Here is a 19,915-nt window from a genome sequence, read left to right as displayed (position 1 = left end):
ATAAAGTCTATTTATGGTTTGTTTTGGGGTTAAGATAGGAAGGAAGAAGAGAACATTAAGGATAAGGAAAGAGGCCATATGGCCTGTCCAAGCCTGCTACAAAACCAGGAAGTACAAATCTATTCCTGATTCATCATCTGGACCTCAGCTCTAGTCCAAGGTGTTAGCTGCAGCAGTGTCCTCTCTCCCTGTGAACAATGCAATGCTCTCGCTCTCTCATTTATTTCTCCTACAGTATTTGATTTTAATGCTCCATTTGGCACTTTGTTCCATCTCATGTCTGCCTTATTTATGTATGCGTCTCCTCCTCCTTACCTGGAGCCTGACCCTGATTCAAAGTCCACAGAAGTCAATGGAAAGACCTACCACCGACTTTAACGGGCTTTGGATCAGGCCCTACATGCACTTTTCCTCTTCAAATGAGCTACTAATGCAAGCAGCTTATTGGAATCACATTGGTGCCTTTCCTTCCAGGATCCTGTCAGCTCCTAGGAGACACCCTCTTCTTTCCTTTCTCCAAGCTAACCTAAAAATCTGGCCACTCTCTTCATCTACCAAACCATTAACTACTTTGTATGGGCTGCACTATACTTTATAGAATCATAGTATCGTAGGACTAACAGGGACCTCGAGAGTCCCTCGAGGGGTCATCTAGTCCAGTCCCCTGCACTCCTTGACAGGACTAAGTATTATCTAGACCATCCCCGACAGGGGTTTGTCTAACCTGCTCTTAAAAATCTCCAATGACAGAGATTTCACAACCTCCCTAGGCAATTTATTCTAGTGCTTAACCACCCTAATAGGAAGTTTTTCCAAATGTCCAGCTTAAGCAACCCTTGCTGCAATTTAAGCCCATTGCTTCTTGTCCTATCCTCAGAGGCTAACAAGAACAATTTACCTCCCTCCTCCTTGTAACAACTTTTCATGTACTTGAACATTGTTATCAGGTGTCCCCTCCTCCCCTAAGTCTTCTCCAGACTAAACAAACCCAATTTTTTCAATCTTTTCTCATAGATCACCTTTTCTAGACTGCAGCGGGGTGGTCACCCACTCCTGCCCTGAAGGGCTTGAAATCAGCCCTGGGAGAGGGCTGAGGCTGCAAGAGGGCTGCTGCTAGGGAAAGCAGCCAGCCTCGGCTGACTGGGGAAACAGCCACAGCTGTGGCCATGCCCCAATCAGGGCCCAGCTGGCCTTTAGAAGAGGGCAGTGGGCCAGGAGAACACAGTCTCTCTCTAGATGTTGAGAGGGAGGGGTCTGACTGCTAGGAGCTAAGCAGGGTACCTAAAGTGGAGCAGGGCTGGGGAAAGGCCAGAGGAGCTGGGGAGCTCAGGCCTGGGAAACCCCCAGGCTGCAGGCCTTGATGAAGGCCTAGGAAAAGGGTACTGGGGTTGCAGAGGGCAGCCCAAGGGTAGACAGAAGCAGCAGGTCCAGACCCTCCTTGCCAATGATGAGTGGCAATTATATTGCAGTCCACCCCAGGGAGAGGGGGCTAGATGGTGACTAGCAGTAGCCAAAGACTGAATGTACATGTAACAATGTTCAAGTACATAAAAAGTTGTTACAAGGAGGAGGGAGATGGGGGTTCCCCTGGGAGGGGAGACCCAGATCTGTGGAGGTACTGCCAGGGGGCAGCACCCTGGTTTGAAAGGGGCACCGGGGTCCGGGAGCGACTCGGGGCCCAGCGGCAAGTGGGACACCGGCCTGCAGAGGGTGCTCTGGAGGCTGGAATGCTAATTCCCTGGACTACCAACAGGAGGCGCTGCAGGGGTGAGTCCTGCCCCGTCACGTAGGCATTTAATCATTTTTGTTCCTCTTCTCTGGACGTTCTCCAATTTGTCCACATCTTTCCTGAAATATGGCACCCACAAATGGACACAATACTCCAGTTGAGGCCTAATCAGCGCGGAGTAGAGCAGAAGAATTATTTCTCGTGTCTTGCTTACAACACTCCTGCTAGTACATCCCCGAATGGTGTTTGCTTTTTTTTTTTTTTTTTTTACAAGTGTAACACTGTTGACTGATATTTAGCTTGTGATCCATTATGACCCCCAGATCCCTTTCCGCAGTACTCCTTCCTAAGCAGTCATGTCACATTTTGTATGTGTGCAACTGATTGTTCCTTCCTAAGTGGAGTGCTTTGCATTTGTCCCTATTGAATTTCATCCTATTTGCTTCCAACCATTTCTCTAGTTTTTCCAGATAATTTTGAATTTTAATCCTATTCTCCAGAGCACTTGCAACCCCTCACAGCTTGGTATAGTTTGCAAACTTTGAGTGTACTATCTAAGCCATTATCTAAATCATTGATAAAGATATTGAACAGAACCGGACCCACAACTGATCCCTGCAGGCATAGGCGCTGACTTCCTCACTATCCAAGGGGTGCTTGACTCCCCTTCTGCCCCAGGCCTGCCCCCACTTCACCCCTTGCTCCAAGCCCCTGCTCCGCCCCCACTCCAAGCCCCCACCCATGCCCTGCCTCTTCCCAGCCCTGCTCTGCTTCCCTCCACCCCTTCCCCAAGGCCCCACCCCACCCCGCCCCACCCCACCTCTTCCCGCCCCCTCCCCGAGCACCCTCTTTCCCCACTCCTCTCCCTCCCTCCCAGTGCTTCCTGCACAGTGGGAGGGAGGGGGAGGAGTTGATCAGCAGGGCCACCAGCAGGCAGGAGTTGCTGGGGGGAAGGGGAGAGCTTAGCTGCCCGTGGGAACTAAACATCTGCTAATTTTTTTCTGTGGTCCTGGAGCACCCATGGAGTCAGCACCTATGCCTGCGGGACACACCACTTGACATGCCTGTCCAGCCTAACTGTGAACATAGATAACTACTCTCTGGGAACAGTTTTCCACCCAGTTATGCACCCACCTTAGAGTTGCTCTATCTAGGTTGTATTTCCCTAGTTTGTTTATGAGACGGTCATGCGAAACAGCATCAAAAGCCTTACTAAAGTCAAGATATATCACATCTACCACTCCCCCGCATCCACAAGGCTTGTTACCCTGCCAAAGAAAGATATTAGGTTGGTTTGACATGGTTTGTTCTTGCTGACTGTTACTTAGCCCTTATTATTTTCTAAGTGTCTCCAAATTGATTGCTTAATTATTTGCTCCATTATCTTTCTGGGTACTGAAGTTAAGCTGACTGGTCTGTAATGCCCCAGGTTGTCTTTATTCCCCTTTTTATTCCTCTCATATCCAGCAGTGTCCTTCCTCTAATATAGTATACAAAATTGTACATATCACTCCGAGTCTGGTGCTATTCATGGCAGATTAACTCCTCCTCATTTACAGTCCTTACACATACCCGCTATATTGGGCCTAAGACGTTGCTTGGTCTTATCCCCATATATCCAGATATATGGGTAAGGAAGCCACATTAATTTGGGGGACTCCTGGACCTTGACATCTGCACAAGAAGGGCAGAGTTGATTAAGCCAAAATTGACATAGTTTCAGAGGCTCTCTTCCCCAGTTAGATTTTGACCAGTTTCTAAATTGCATCAGAACATCATCTTCAAGCTTTCAGGTTAGACAATCAGACACAGGAACACGAAGTGGGAGAGGAGGCAATTCCCTCACCGTGTCAACTCTTTAAGGCATGGACTTGTCATTTGTTATATACTTGTACAGCTCCTAGCACAACGGGGCTCAACCTGGTTGTAGCCTGCTGATACTACCACAATATAAGTGTTAACTAATAACTACTACTACTAACAAGTGCATGCACTCCTTACCGATCAGATCTGTACCAGCGATCCTAAACTTGTGCTCTCTCCCACGCTCCCCAGTCTCACCAATAGGAACGCCATAACCCAATCTCCCTTCTGCTCTACTGGCAATCCTCTTCCACAAAACAAGGGCCTCCGGTCTAAGCCTTCTGTCTTCCATGCACCCAACTGGCCTGGCTGACAGTCATGCCTCTTTTCTCCAAGACTATGAGAGTGGCACTATGCCAGGGCAAGGTTAGCTTTAAAAGTAGCTCTCCAACTAGTACAGTAGCTGGGTTGCAGGAAGAGGATAAAAAGAGTGTGTGTGTGTGTGTGTGTGTGTGTGTGTGTGTATACAATCTTTTTTATCTTTTATCTATATATAACAGATCTAGAATTAAGTGAGTGGGTAAAATGGATCCATTTATCTTTCCGATCTGAACTGTAAAGAGGGCTGATGTACAAGCTTGTCTGTTTACTGGACGGGATCACTCAGTCTTCTTTCGCACCCTACGGGACTGTTTTTTACAAACAGTTTGTCTCTTTATAGATGCAGCGTCTCAGGTGCAAATGCTAGCACTGGGCTACCTGGATGGATCCACAAATCAGAGAGACCGGCATCTAGGCACGAGTATCTGCTCTCACAGTCACTTGTAGGTGCAATCATTTGTTGACCAAAAAGAAGGCCCTTTTCAAAATCAGGCCCAACAAATAGACTCTGCATGCATGGGAGCAGAGCCAAGCCGCTCAGCTAGGAAGCTGATGCTCTCATCATTTTAGCATCCAACTGAAACATCTCAGACTTTTGTTTCTGTTCAGTGCTGGTGACTTTATACCCTCCGCTGATGCACTAACAAAGGCACTTAAAGAGCGATGCCCTGTACCCAGCCGTAGAGAATGAATCTGCTGATGCACAAGGTTAGTAAAACCTCCTGGGCACACACAGGAGTTGGCCACGAAGAAATGTATATGAAAAAGTTCCTGCTAATCATCAGATCTCTTGGCTACTTTAAGGAGCATCTTGTATAATCCCCCAGGCAATTTTATCCCACAGCCAGAGAGATCTCTGTGTTTCACACAGAGCCTTTTTATACATGCTCTCAGAAAGACCAACCAATAAAAACACAATTAGTAATTTAAATATTGTACAATAACAATAATCCTCAAGGCACGGGCATATACAGGTAATAAGTGCTCTTGCAGTTTAAATGTTGAGACCAAGCAAAGGAGTTTAATCAACTGCAAAAGCCATTTACTGCTACATACATTCCAATACCGTGGGCACTGGAGTATCATGAATGGCTTTTGCACTTGGTTAAAAGTTGAAACCAAGCTGAAGAGTTAAAATGCAAAAATATTTATGGGTAGTATACGCCAGTGTCTTAAAGATAATTGGGGTGGGTGTGTGTGTGTGAGAGAGAGAGAGAGAGAGATACACATGCACACATAGAAAATGTGTAATATATAAATACTGAAGTCCAAAGTTACAGCGGACTTACTGATAGCTAGTGTGTCAGTTATGATTCAAAACACCTGCTTTAATGTAAATACCTGAGATATCTGCTGGTGTCACAATAAGAACATGAATACTGTCAATCATTACTAGACATTGAAAAAACTTCCATTCATTCTCTGGAGACAATATGGATTGGCTGGAAACTTAAGTGGCTGATGTCATGCCACCTCAAGCTGTGATCTGATCAGGTCTCACAAACTAAACAGAGTCAGGTCTGATCAGTATGTAGAGAGGATACCTCCAAGAGAAACCTCCATGCTATAGAAAGTGGTGTCAGTTCTTTAATAGGTGTCACACTTTCTCTCAGTCAGTACTGAACCAACACTCAGCATCAGGCTCAGGAGCAGAAGGTTTTTGGATGAGATGCTAAACTGAGTTCTCGACCACGTATGGTCATTAAAGAGATCATGACACCTTTTGCAAGAGTGCTGTTGTTGAGTCCTGGCCTCCCTACCTTTTCCCAGAAGCTTAAAGTTGATTCATAGATTCTATGGCCAGAAGGGACCATTGTGATCATCTAGCCTGACCTCCTGTACAACATAGGCCATAGGACTTCCCCAGAATAATTCCTATTTGAACTAGAGCAGATCTTTTAGAAAAACAGCCAATCCTGATTTTACTGTATTCTTCTTCGTTTCATCTCCTAAGCTGTGCGTAGCCCTACCATGCACGGTTTAAACCCTAAAGATGGCGGGATTTCTTTAAAGTGAAGTGATTACTGCAAACATACATTGTTAGTAAAGCACTTTCAGATCATTCAGGATGAAAGGCCCATATAAATGTAAATAATAAATAGCTAAAACAAATTAATACCAGCCTGTGTTATTAGACAGAATCCAGAAGGTGGACTCATCTCTTTGACATTCCCTGCTAGTATCTGGAAAGGACATGTGGGTATGTACCAAACAAGGATACCTATTACTGTTTCTGGAACAGGAAAGACATGAATTCGCCTCATTCTATTCCCCAGCTGACCAGAGAATAAATTAGAGGAATGGACACATCACATTCATGAGATTTATAGCTCATTCATTCAAGATTTGTGAATGAACCCTCTAGAGGAGGGAACAGGTCTGGCCTATTCTAGTGTTTCAGTTTGGGATTGTCACACCAGCCACTAGAACAGAAACTATAAACGCTGGAAGATCTAGTGGAAGGTGTGGCAGAAGGCTCTTTTGGAGCAGACGCTCACTGGTTTTATCCCCAAGGCCACAAGTATGAAGCTAGCTGACAGCTGGGCTGTCTGTGTATGTGTGTGGTTACAGATCATTATGTAGTTTCTCCTACTCAGATTTACCAGAAAACCTACCACATTTAAAAATGAAGACATACAGCTCCTTCCTCTAACGCATTTTGTGTTGTAAGCAGCTATTAGCATCAATCTTCCTGTCTCAATGCACAACTAGAGTTCTCCTCCAACCCCAACCCCAGAACTTAAGCTATCGCTTGTTTTCGGGGCCTAGCTTTGCAGTGTGACACTCTGAGCTTTGGGCTGTCCCATTTGGGCTGTCCCTGACCCATTCCCTGTGGTGGTTCCTCGGTTTTGCCAGAAGCTGGGAATGGGCGACAGGGGACGGATCACTTGATGATTCCCTGTTCTGTTCATTCCCTCTGGGGCACCTGGCATTGGCCACTGTCAGAAGACAGGATACTGGGCTAGATGGCCATTGGTCTGACCCAGTGTGGCCGTTTTTATGTTCTTAAATGTGGCAGTCTCCCAGTAAAAGACCCAGAAGCAGCAACAGAAAGTATTTAGAAACTTTGCAGGTGAATTCTGCCCAGCCTGCTGAGAAGAGAGCGGACATCCCTGCTTTTTCCCTCGCTCTCCCTAGTGCAGCTGTCGTGAGACTAGTTGTTAAGAGTAACCGATTGCAATAACTGGTTAATATGCAATCAAGTTCATTTAAAAAATATTACTCCTGTTACTGGTTCCCTTTCTTTAGAATGTAAGAAATCAGATTGACAGCAACACAGGCCCACCCTGGGCCATGAGCATGAGCACACACAGCCATGCTGTCACGCTCCACACAAAAATATTCAGTCACCAGAGATGGTCAACACTTATACATTTTGACCCAATTTAAATTTGGAAAATTTTCAGCAAATCTCCATTTTTAACCAACTCTAGAACTAGCTGAAATTTTGATAATTTGAATAAATTTTCATGTTTACAAAAGATGGTTGAAAAAGTCCACAACATTTGTTTGTGACAGTTTTCCCCAGCCACCTCTAGCCGATACCATTTCTACTGGAAAGTCAAAATTGACTGAAGCAACAGCCTTTTTAGGGACAAAAATACAGTGAAACCCCCATGCTCAAGGCAGCACCAAATATGGCTGCTTATTGGATCTGGTTTTTCAAGTATGTATTTATCATTTGAGAGGCTATCCATCACATGAACTATCTTCTACAGTATCAATGAGAACTTTATTCTAAATTATGAGGACGAGACACAGCAAGAAGCTGTTTGATATGATTAATTGGGCCCATAGTAACTACTGTAGTCTCTTAATTGGACATCTATGCATCCAATTGTTGGTGGGATTTGTGATTTAACAATAATTCCAAGTTTATTTCCTTCATAACAGGATAAAGTCCACTTATACTTACAGGATATCTGGTGTTTGTTTTCCAGTGCCATTGTGCATCAGCTGCATGTTTTGATGCAAAGAAAATTAATCCAGTTTAAAAGGCATTTTTTCAAATGATTTCCACTGTATTGTTTCAAGCACACACTCTTCAGGACGCACCTGACAGTCTTTGTATGAGCAGCAATTAAGCACTACAGCTGATATTAGAACTGAAAACACAAAAATGGAGTTCTTCACCTTTTCTCATGCTATTATCTAGCTACAGAGCAATACAGATTAGCCGCCGTGATAGGGTGAAATGGCTTAACTAGTAATATGTTAACATGTCAAACTTAACAACAGGGGGTGAAATCCTGGTCCCATGGAAGTCAATGGCAAAACGCTGACTGACTTCCGTGGGGCTGAGATTACTCCCCTGGTGTCTATGGGCTGAAACCCTATAAACGCTAGTTTTATTATATCCCAAAATCCAACCCTTGTTGATTCCCCCTGAGCATGCCGGCTTAGTAAAATATTGGTTTTGCCATGAAAATGAAATAAGATTGATTGATTTGTCATCCACTAAGAAATCATTGATCCAAATTTGATCCTAGGCTACAGGCAAATAATCCTCGCAAAATCAAATTATCCGCAGAAGGGAATGCGTGATTAGCAAGAAGGGGTGCGATGGAGCGTCCACCTCACATAAAGCAGGTTAACCTCATAAGCTGCATCTGAAGGAAGGCCAGGGACTGATGAGGCCTAATGGCTGAAGAAGGCCAGCTGGGATAGACTTATAAAGAGAGGAAGTTGGTGGTAAGACAAGGCTGCCAGGAGGAGTGCAGCAGTCACTCCCTAGAGAAGAGGGCAGTTGGCTAGGTGCAAAGAGGAGATCTGGGGAGGAACGAGTAAGTCCTGGGGCCCTGCCTTGGACTACAGACTCTGGCAAGAACCCAAGAGGGGGTGAGGACGCTCCAATGGCAACTTTGGGATGGGCCAGAAGATAGGGAAGACTGGTAGGAAAGAACTCAATTGGCACTCGAGCAGACTGTGGTTGCTAGGCATAGGGTCTCTGGGTTGGAACCTGGAGTAGTGGGCAGGCCCAGATTCTCCTGCTGGCCACTGGGAAAGTGGCACAGAGCGGGAAGTGGATTGGAAGACTGTCTGAGACTGCAGAGAGATCGTTTGGCTGGTGGGCTTGGAAGGGGAGGACTATAGTGACCTGGCCAGACGGCTGAGTCACGAAGGGGGAGCACCCTGAGTCCAGAGAGAGAGAGGCGAAAGGGTGAGCAACCCAAGGAGGGGGGGGCGTCAGACCGGTTGAGAACTAATCCACAGATGAGCCCACAAGGAGGTGCCCCAACAGTGAGTGGTTAACCCTGTGACAAGGTGAGATTGAAAATATTTGGGAAAAACTTGAGATTTTTCTTTTTTGCCTTTAGTTTTTTTTTAAGCACAGGACTGTCCCTTTTCTGGTCCCCTCCCATCCCTTTCTGAAGATCATTCTGAGGGAAAGCACTCTTGGCAGATGCAACCGAAGAGGATACTTCCTTCACCTATTAAAAACCACCTCTGCATGCTCATTATGTAAAAAACTCTGGGTGTGACAACGGCTCAAAGTGCTTTGGGTTTTTATGGTAAAATCCGACATGTTTATTTCTTTCCAAAATCCCTGACCAATCTGTGTAGGAAATAAACTATCCATGGCCAGATCCTGCTCTTACTGAAGTCGATGGGTGTTTTGCCATAGACTTTAATGATAGCAGGAGTGGGCTCCTCCCTGGTCTTTTCTACCTCTCACTGCTATAGGGTTAAATTCACATGCGTACAGAGGGCCAACATGAGGAATGCGCACCACTAAAATCCTAGTGTGTGTGCTAAGTAGGCTTTAAGTGGTGAATAGGACTCACACCAGTCCTCTGCACAGGGGTGAATTTCACCCTTAGTGAACAGTGTTTAAAAAACAAAAACAAAAGACTGTTCACTGCCCCATGGCATAGTATTTTGTTTACCATGGCATTTGTACTATCCCGTAGACTTAGGATGGGAAATACCTCAAAGTCCAGAGAACATTTAACTGCTGCAAGCACTCTATGATTGTATACGCGTAAGGGAAGATAGTAAGTACAACAGTCAAGAAACCTAAGTTTCAATACATTGACTACAAAGTCAGACAGAGGCAGATTATTCCTTAGTCAATAGTAGTTTAAAAAAATCAATTCAATTAACTCAAGGCTGATTTAGAAAAAAAACAAAACACTCTGTGTGACCTATTCTTAGAGGGTTCTCACATTAAACCCAGTAAAGCCGGGATGTTTGTAGATAGAGCCCTGACAGGTGGCAATACTTTGTAAAAGCCAATGTTACGAAAATATCCAAGGAAAGAAGAACATTTTTGGAATTAAAAATCAGATATATTCAAACCTAATTTTGTTTTAATTCACGTATGTCACATATCCCCTAATTTAACTGGCCTAGCAGATCTCTTGTAATTGCTGCTTGCATATGCAGTCAGACTTGGTGAGCGAATATTTACAATGGTGTGTTAACAAGAGCCAATGAATAGCTTCTGAGTCACAAAAGGACCACATAGTTAGCCTTTACAGACCAGACCTAGACTTGGTGGAGCGATACATGATTTCATGTAGTAGAAAAAGGAATTAGCTGATACATTTCAAAACACATTTTAAAAAAATCTTCTGTCATTTTATTTAGTAGCCTTAAATATAAATAATTATGACATCTGGTTGCTTTCAAGAGCATGCGATTTTAATATTTTAATTGCTACAAACAGTTTCATAAGGGTGCCCCAAAAGGCATGCCCAAATCATTATTTTGTTTATTACATTTCCTGTGAGGTTTTGATCAACTATATTCTGTACATGCAGCAGTCTGAGTACTGTAGCACTAATACATTCATTTCAAAACTGGAAAATTAGCCAGCTGGGACTCCTTTTGTTATAGGCTGTTAAATATTGTATGTTCACTGATAAATATCGGGTATCATTTTATTTTAAAATCAGGCAGTTTACACATTTTGTTAATTATTTATGCTATCATATGGTTACCAGATTAAAATGCAATGTTAGCGGGAGATACAGCAACATCTAATACAATGCATCAGGAGGGGATTTCATCTAATCTGTCTCTAGCTCTCCAAAGTGGAAAACACATTTCTGAAAGACTTGTGAAATCCTCAGGGTCTCCCATAACACATTTTACAAGACACCCACTTGAAACCATCTACTGACATTATCCAGTAAAGTCATTTTTACAACAGCCACACGGGTCCCTCTTAAATATCATCAACAGCACACGCACTGCAATGGGTAACATCAGACACCTGGCAACCACATTGATTATTGCAGGAATGCAGTGATGACTTTACATTGGAGAGCTACAGTTACTGCAGGAAATGATAGTCTCCCTAAGTCCACCCCACCCTTTTCCCCCTGAGTAGCATCATGGCACCTGCCAGCCTTTGTAAGGAGAGCAGCAATCTCAACACTCAATCTCAGACCATATTTGCTGGTTTTTTATCTGCTGAAGGTGGGGCAGACAGACTGACTTCCTTTGCCTACAGACGTGCAGCAATTGCTCAGCAAACGCATTGCTGTCATTACTCGGTGTCCATAGTATATGCCAGGGATGTATTCCCAGCTACTAAGTCAGTATGGTCTTGCTTTACCAAGGTGGGGGTTGGAGGGAAGCTAACAAACCCACCTTGGTAGGTCCCTTGGGACTAGGGTGACGAGATGTCCCGATTTTTCGGTCGTCTTCTTATACAGGCTCCTATTACCTCCCAGCGCCCATCCCGATTTTTCACACTTGCTGTCTGGTCACCCTACTTGGGACTGAGGCATTCCATCAGGGGATAGAAGGACACTTGGGCATAAGACTGTGATACAGTTTCCAGGCCTGTTTTGTTTATATTAGATTCCGTAACATCGTAGCCTTTTGGCCACTTTCCAAATGACTCCATGCGAGTATGGCCTCCGGAGCAACCGTTCTCAGCAAGTACCGAATACATAATCTTAGTCAATCCAACTACCTTTAAACAAACCTGTTTGAGCTTCGATTCCCGGTCTGCAAACGCTCTGTGTGTGTCGGCCACTGCGCTGCCTCTCATCTTTACGGGCCTGATTTTCCCCTTCGAGAACGCTGAGTTTTACTGCCTCTTGCACTTCCAAATTTTGACTCTGATCCTACCTGGGAGCTCCCCCTGCAGAACCCCAGAAGGCCCAATACCTTGACCTGACTGGAGGATCAGGGCCTTAAACTGGACATGAGAAAAAGACACGAAGGTTTCACCTTGTAAAACAAGCATATTCCTAGAAATCACATAGTCTCTCTATATTCTAGGGAATCAATCAAAGTTAATTTCCCAGGGTTTGTGAAAGCCTATTGCCTGGACTGTGATTCCCAAATGGGTTTTTTCAAGAGCTTAGCTGGCTGTTATATTTCTGGCTAGAGAATATGCAATATGATAAAAACACAGTCCCTACACAGTGTAATAAATTACAGACTGTTTGATGTGCAAACCAAAGATCTGTCAAGCTCCAATATATTTGAAATATTTTAAATGAGTCCTGCACTCCAGTGTCTGGAAATTTAAAATATGTTTCCAGGCCTCTCAATTTTCTAATGACATTATCTTGCCCACTTACTCTCCTTTTAGGGGTTTTATTCCAATTCTTACCAAGTATTGTTTCAAAATAATGCTCCTCTTCCTGGAGATAGACCCACCAGAAAGGGGGCGGGGCAGGGGGGTTGATAAGCTTATGACTGGTCCAATGGTTAAGACACTAGCCTAGGACTTTGGATGCCTGTGTTCAAGTTCCTACTCTGCCAGACACTCCCTGAGGGATTATAGCCTCTGTATGCCTCAGTTCCCCAGCTGCAAAATGGGAACAGCAGCAGTGCCCTACCTCACAGGGTGCTCTGAGAAATAAAAATAGGGATCAATTAAAACTCACTTCCGTCAAAAAGATCCCTGACTTCCCAAATGTGATAACGCTAATGTTTATGTATAAGCCATCCATGCTTCTGGGCACAGAGTGAAAGCAACTCAAATCACAACTTGGTCTAAAGGCAAAGGAATCTAAAAAATCCCAGTACTAACATGAGGATGATGATAAACCAGCTCACCCACCAACCCACAATAAACAGAGCCACCCACAAATCACACATTAAAAAGACCCGCCAATCTGTTTTGTGTTTCAATCTTATTATCAGGAATCATGCTCCAGAAAATGTCACTCACCCCAAAAAGATCTGACCTGAGACATTAAACTTACTCAAACTGCTGTGTGTTTTATTTTTTAAAGACCATAAACCAAACCTAATAAATTCAGACAGACCTTTTTATTTCCCCTTTTGTATAGTTTTAACTGGCTGCTTTCCTTCCAACCTCTGGGCATTCCATTCTAGTGTACGAATGAGGTCCACATGATTGCTTGAAAAGCATGCAAGTTCTACAACACAGAAAACAACTTGTGGAGTACGGGGCTGGGGGCGCTTTATAGGCTATGAACGCATTTATTTAGATTCAGAGGGAGAAAACTGATTGGTTAATGAGTGACAGAACTATACAATTTATTCATCAAACCTGAACCATCTCCAGAGAATTCTGAAGCTTTGTCATGCTTTTGGAAAAGTATTCATTTTTATAGCATGAACAGCATATAATAAATAAAGGCTAAAACATTGTAAAACATAAATTACATCTATTAGCAACATCCAAGAGTTAAAGAAAATGTTTTGGAACTCAACTAACTGGAAAGGGAGCCTACATATGTCTCTGGGATCAAAGCTGCATCTCCTCTGATCAAAACAATGGACTGGGAGCCACTTGAAAGACATTGTTGCTATCTGCTGGATACCTACAGAGAATGCATTTCAGAAACCTGAGCACGAAGAGCTAACCACTGAAAAGTGGTACTCATTGCCCCTCTTCTCCAACAGACACTGAAAGCCTGAAGAAACCTCCTTTAAAAGATGCTTTCCACTTAAGTAGAGCAGATGAGCTACTTTTCGTCTCTCTTCCAGTTTGGGAGTCCACACTGCATTCTACAACATGACTGTTGACCCAACCAGAATTGCAGCTTTTCATATCTCCTCCTCTCTGGGAGCCCATTGTCAGTGCAGATGTGAATGAGACAGAGAAACTTTCCTGGGCCAAGGAACTAAGCACAATGGTGAGATTCAATCCACAAAATCTCAAGTCTAAGAAAGATCCAGATTTCCTTTTACCAGGATCTGAGCCATTTAGCTTGGCTTAACGTATTTGGCATGAATAGCTGGTTCATAGCTAGTTCTCAGGTATTATCTTTTGCTTTCAGAATGTTTTCTTCTGAACTCTTTTCCAATGACAAACGGCCTTGCCCCAAAAGTTAACATTTTCACAAAGGCGTTTGATTTTTCAAAGTGTTCACATTCTGTATATTTACATGTATTAAAAAAGCGCAGTTGAACTGCACTAGATAGTGGTAAAGCTGCAGACTTTGGTTGCCATCTACTGGTCTGGTAATAGCAGTGGTAAGTGGCTATCCTGTGACCAGCTCCCCACTGGGCTTTCCACACTTCCTTTTTCTCAATTTCTTTTTTTCAGTTTCAAAACTGAAAAATTTGGGAGTTATTTTTTTTTGTTTTGGTTTTTTCAGCTACATATATTGTAGCTTTACCAGTACATAGTTCAGTTCAACTAACTAATTTACCCTTGGTCTCCTAGTCCAGGAAACTTAGCCTCCCCGCAGCCTGAACTGATCAGCAAAAGACCTGACTTGACCCAATCTGGCAGCCAGCATTTCACAATCATTGTATAGCCGCAGTTTCAAGAACGCTAATAAGCATGTTTTGTTCAGTGTGGCTTTCTCACTGTGAATAGCGAAATATCACCAGCACCAGCAGGCTGAAACCTGCCTTCTTCACAGTTTAATAGGGAGCTGATTATGCCTTTTTCTCCTTTTAACAAGCAAGACCTGTTACCCTGTATTGTAAAGTACTGCAAGCTGGCATGTATGAATGTAAAGGAAAACTGGACCTGCGCCCCAACAGTAAGCTCTGCTATTCTGTGTCAGGGTGTACATGGCTCACCGTCACATGAGCACAGAAAGAGTTAATTCCTAAGCAAAACTGTCTGCTACTTACACCCACAGGGGAGGTAACAGAGGTGTGTCTTGGGGACCTAAAGACTCAAGCCAGGGAATGCTATGAATACAGTTCCCTGGTGTTCACTGAAGCAGAAAAGAAGAAGTCATCAGCAAACCACCTCAGCTAGGAACTTCCGAAAGAGCAAAACCAACCTGCAGGCCAGCCTTGAAAGTGTGGTTTTGTTTTAGACTCCTTGAGCTTTTTTTAAACCTGTTTGTGTTCAAAAGCTTAGGAAGAAAGCTCACAAGAAAGCTCTCCCTGCATAGACTCTGCTTTCAGGCTAATTTGGGTAACTCAGCCATATTACAGGGCACATTATTATTACTTAGATAGTTGAACCCACAAGGCCCCCAAACAGTCTGTGCCCAGAAATGGCAAAGGCATAAGCCCCCGGCTGCATTTTAAAACAACCACACATCGCTCCACACTAGTGTCACAGGAATGAGAGCAGAGTCCAGGGGTGGACAGGAGCTCTGCTGGTCTGGGGCAAGGCAGGAAGCCAAGAAACCATGACACCAGGAGAGAGAACATGGGGAAGTTAAGTGGTCATCTTAAAGAAAGCCAGCCCAGGACCTAATCCTGAGCTGTTGGGGCACGGACTGGTGGTGGTGGTGCTAAGGACGCGTGCTCCTCATCCCGCTAACTCAGGGCAGAGCAAATGGAAGCAAGAGGGAAGACGGCCAATAACTAATGGAACCATATTGCTTCTATCGGTGCAATTCTGATTTAATTTGTCACAAGAAGAATATCTAGAGTGGAAACATCAGCTCAGACTGGGGCCATCATGCCTGATAAACTGCCTCCAACAGGACCAATACCCAACACTCCAGGTGCACATGAAAACTTCACATTAAGCACCAGGAAAACTGGGCAAGGCAAGAAAATTCCTTCCTGGCCCTTGCGGTGATCAGTCTGTGACATGAAGCTTGAGATCTGATGACTGTTTTGCTACCCCAAACTTAGCATGTTCCTTACGTTAATGTGTCAGTCATAAAACCATCCCATCCCCTTGGAGATGCAGCTGCAGTGTTTGACAGCATGGCCTCCATGCAGGAACAGATTCTGCAGACCCACTCCCCCGGACAAAGGATAACAATTATCTTCACAAGCCTCATCCGCACAACACAGAACTGCCATCAAATGTGCTGAGCATGGCGGGGTTTGCTCTAGAGAACTGAGACCAGACACTGCTGTCGGGGGGAGTGTGGGGCAGCTTGCTCTCAACCCCCACCGCTTGCTGGGCCCTCCCTCTGCACTGGGCTGGGATGAGGGTTGTGGTGCTGCTGTGGGTGGTCAGTGTCCCTGGGCTGCAATGCCCAGCGCAGGGAGCTGGGCTGAGTCCCCTGGGACAAGAGATACTGCTCTGGGGTCTCTGTGGGTTCAATTGTGCCCATGAACCCCACTAAAGCTGCCTGAAAGCCTGGCTCCCTGAACACCCCTCCTCGAGACTGCACCAAGTTCCAGTCTGGACCATAAGGGTGGTGGAGCTGGGCACACGCGTGTGTCGTGGCCCTGGGTCCCATACTCACAATTGACATCGTATGACTCCTTCGCTGTCATTTGCACATGCCAATAAAATCCAAGAAACGTATCTAATTGAGCAAAGCAGGGCAGATTTGGAAACACGCCACCTCCCCCCCAGAGCAATCCCCACTCCCTGCCCTCGCACCCACCTGGTTGATGTGTTTCAGTTTGTCGATGAGCTGGCTGATCACTGGCTCGGGACCCTTTGTTTTCATCTCGTGGGTGCCAGCTTGAGCTTTCCCCCCATTCCTCACTGCCTGGTGACTGTACCTGCACGAGTGAACACAGAAGACAGCATTGGGTGATGGACTGGACTCAGCAATCCGTATTATTTATTGCTTAGATCGCAGCACGCTAGCTGCCTTCCTGTCACAGAGGAAAACACGGTCCCTGCCCTGAGAAGCAGAGGACGTTATTATTTCTCTAACCACAGCACCTAGGACCCCAGTTTGGACACCACGGCACCAGGTGCTACACAAACACAGAATAAAAAGATGGGCCCTGCCCTGAAGAGCTTCCAATCCGGGTGCAGTCTAAGAGGACAGACAGCCCAAGGCGTGGAAAGGGATACGACACACAAGGCAGGTTAGCTGGGTGACGACCGCCGGGCGTCTGATGTAGGTCCAAGTCTGTTGTGGTGCTGGTTTAAGTTAAACGTGAAAAATATTCCCACTGTACAGTTCAACCCCCTTGTGGCCCAGAGTCCACCCCAGTGACCCAGCCCCCTCCCTCCACAGCAATGGTTCCCTGGCTAAAGGAACGAGCGGGCCGAACGGATGAGTCAGCACATGTCTTGTAGACTTTGCAGTGGAAGTGGGACTTCAGAGGGGATTTAAAGGAGGCGAGGTGGGGCCAGCTCAGGGGCAGCAGCGTAAGAAAGCAAGGAGACCCCCTGCAGGAGAAGCAGGCAAATACCACCATGGGGCTGGCAGCACTGGCAGGGCAGAGCAGGTGGGAAGGCGATGCCAGGCCAAACCAGGGCAAAGAGGGGCGGCATTAGGGAGGACCTGGGAGGCAATCACAAGAAGCTCAGATGCAGCGGAAAGGGGGAGCCAGGCCAGCGGAGAATTCATAGCGGGGATGGCAGCAGGTGCAGGGGCGACGGTCGGAGCTGTGCAGATCGCAGAGGGCGACGCGGGTGTCGGGAGCCCAGGGAGGAGGACGCTGCGGCAGTCAGGATGGGAGGCCTGGGAGCTGTGTGGATGGAGAGGAAAGGCCAGGGGTTGGGAATAGTATGGAGGAAACAGCAGCAAGATTTGGACGCAAGCCAGATGTGAGGGGAACGGCGTCCGAGATGACACCAGGTCACAAGTCTTCGCAACAGGGAGAGTGTGGGGTGTTCCGCTGTGTGGGAGAGAGCTTCAGAAAAGGGTTTGGCCAAGTTAACAGCATGACGTCCACAGTCTGTGCTCAGTTCCCCCAGGGCACTGGAATGCCTCCAGATTTACAGCAGTGCACTAGGAACCCGGCCCCAAAGCCTGAAATCTGAGCAGCTTTTCAAATACAACAGGGGCCAGGTTTCAGGACAAGGGCTATTCAGAACTGCCTTCGTTTGATTGATGCGAGATCCGTCACACAGTAGTGTTAATGAGAGTCCGCCGCTGAGACCAGGGCCCCCCGGTGGCAGGGGCTGTGCAGAGACATAGCCAGAGTCAGTCAGCGGATGTCTACACGGCAGCAGGCTGCATTTCCTCCCGTCCGGGCAGACAGCCACGCTCCAGCTCTGCTCGAGCTAAAATGGGAAGCGCGGAGGTTGCGGCAGCCCACCCAACCCCTCCGGGGGCTGGCCCAGGTCACTACATCCACACTGCTACTTCTAAGCACATTAGCTTGAGCGGAGCCAGTGCGTGTCTGGATACCCGGGCCGGGAGGCTCACTCCCAGCTGCGGTGTCGACGTACCCTGAAGCAGCGTCTCACTGCACAGCTCACGGCCTAAACAGACAAGGCAGAAAAAGGCCAGGCAAACAAGACAACTGTTTCCATTTTACAGATGGGGAACGGAGGCAGAGAGAGAAAGGCCACAATTCAAGAACGCACTTCCACCCGATTTTAAAACCGATCACCACTCTGGAAATCGCTTAATCACCGCTTGACTTGAAGCTCGTGCTAAAAGTGAAGTACGTTGTTAAGTGGCCTTCAATTGGGCCCCATGTATCTTGGCCAAAGGAGTCTGTGAAGAGCCAGAGCAGATCTCCTGAGTCCCCATCTAATGCCTTCACCTCAAGGCCACCCTGCCTATACATTTAATCGATCTTGTAGCACTCCGAATTGCCACCTTTGTACCGGTGTGTTACCCAAAATACAATTAAATTATCATGTGTCTTTCCTGAACGACTTTTATTAAAAAAATGAACTTCGGTGTGATTCATGTGGGATTCAGCGTTTAATGTTAAATGCACAAGCCTCCATTTATATTTTGAAAAGTCTTGTAGCAGGATAATCACGATGGGAAAGTACCAAATACACAAAACAATAGGCACCACTGCACCACAGCCCAGCACTTAAGCACACGAGCAGGGGCTACTTGCCTGCTGAAAGTTAAGTGTGTGCTGAAATGCTTTGTTGGACTGAGCTCATGATTTCCACTGAGGCTGAAATAACAAACGTTTCTAAATAAATAGCTGGCTCTCAACAAACACGCACTACAGCAGAATCCATATTCTCAGGGCACCATCTTGTGGAAATACGCATTACTGCAGTTCAATTATTACACTCAAACACTTGTTCCTGCAAGAGCTGTGCCTAACTTTACACACATAAATGTTTGCAGGACTGAGGTGCTAGACCTGTTGTTTTATCACACAATCGCAGAACACTACTAAACCAAGCCAACATGTCTATAAAACCATAAACTCATTAGCAACATGAACATGTAAAGGCCGGACTTTTTAGATGCCTGAGAAATTGCTACCTTTGCTGTCATTATGTGAAGCTAATTTTAAAATGCAGAGACAGAACATTAAAGTACATTGCTGAAAAGTGTTCTGGAGTTTCAGTGAGATTTAACTCCTGGGTTCTGTAGACTTCAGTGAGAGCGGAACTGAGCCCCTGTCTGGAGCATACCTAAATCAAAGGAATACATTTCTTCTGGAATAGTGTAATACAAATGCAAATAAACTGATCTTGTAATCCCTGAGCAGGTAAAACTCACACTGAAGTCAATGGGAGTTTTTTCTGGGCAAGGACTGCAAGATCAGACTCTCTACACTCTAGTATGTCACAGATGACAGAGCACAGTAGATGTGGTAGGGCCATGGGAGATAATGTCCAGTGGCGAACATTCAGTGAATGTGGAGAATATGGAAGGCACAGTGAGTGGCCCTGGTTACCTCCATTAGAGACAGGGTTGGAGTCATAGGCTACCAGTGAGACAAAGAATATGTCTTCATTGCACACTAAGGATTGAGCCCAAGCCCCCCTTCCATCCACACACAAATCAGTCTGACTTG

At 45.6% G+C, this 19,915-nt stretch overlaps 1 protein-coding gene across 1 annotated transcript in view; it reads right to left on the bottom strand.

The window, feature by feature from the left end:
* Nucleotides 1-19,915, bottom strand: part of GPC3 (glypican 3) — a 266,732-nt gene that overhangs the window by 65,885 nt on the left and 180,932 nt on the right. The window contains exon 6 of the mRNA XM_074962746.1: nucleotides 16,615-16,735. Within this exon, the coding sequence (XP_074818847.1) occupies nucleotides 16,615-16,735 (121 nt within the window). The remainder of the gene's footprint in view (nucleotides 1-16,614; nucleotides 16,736-19,915) is intronic.

The sequence above is a fragment of the Natator depressus genome, chromosome 9, assembly GCF_965152275.1.
Source record: "Natator depressus isolate rNatDep1 chromosome 9, rNatDep2.hap1, whole genome shotgun sequence".
NCBI lineage: Eukaryota > Metazoa > Chordata > Testudines > Cheloniidae > Natator > Natator depressus.
This window is presented reverse-complemented; position numbering and strand designations above follow the sequence as displayed.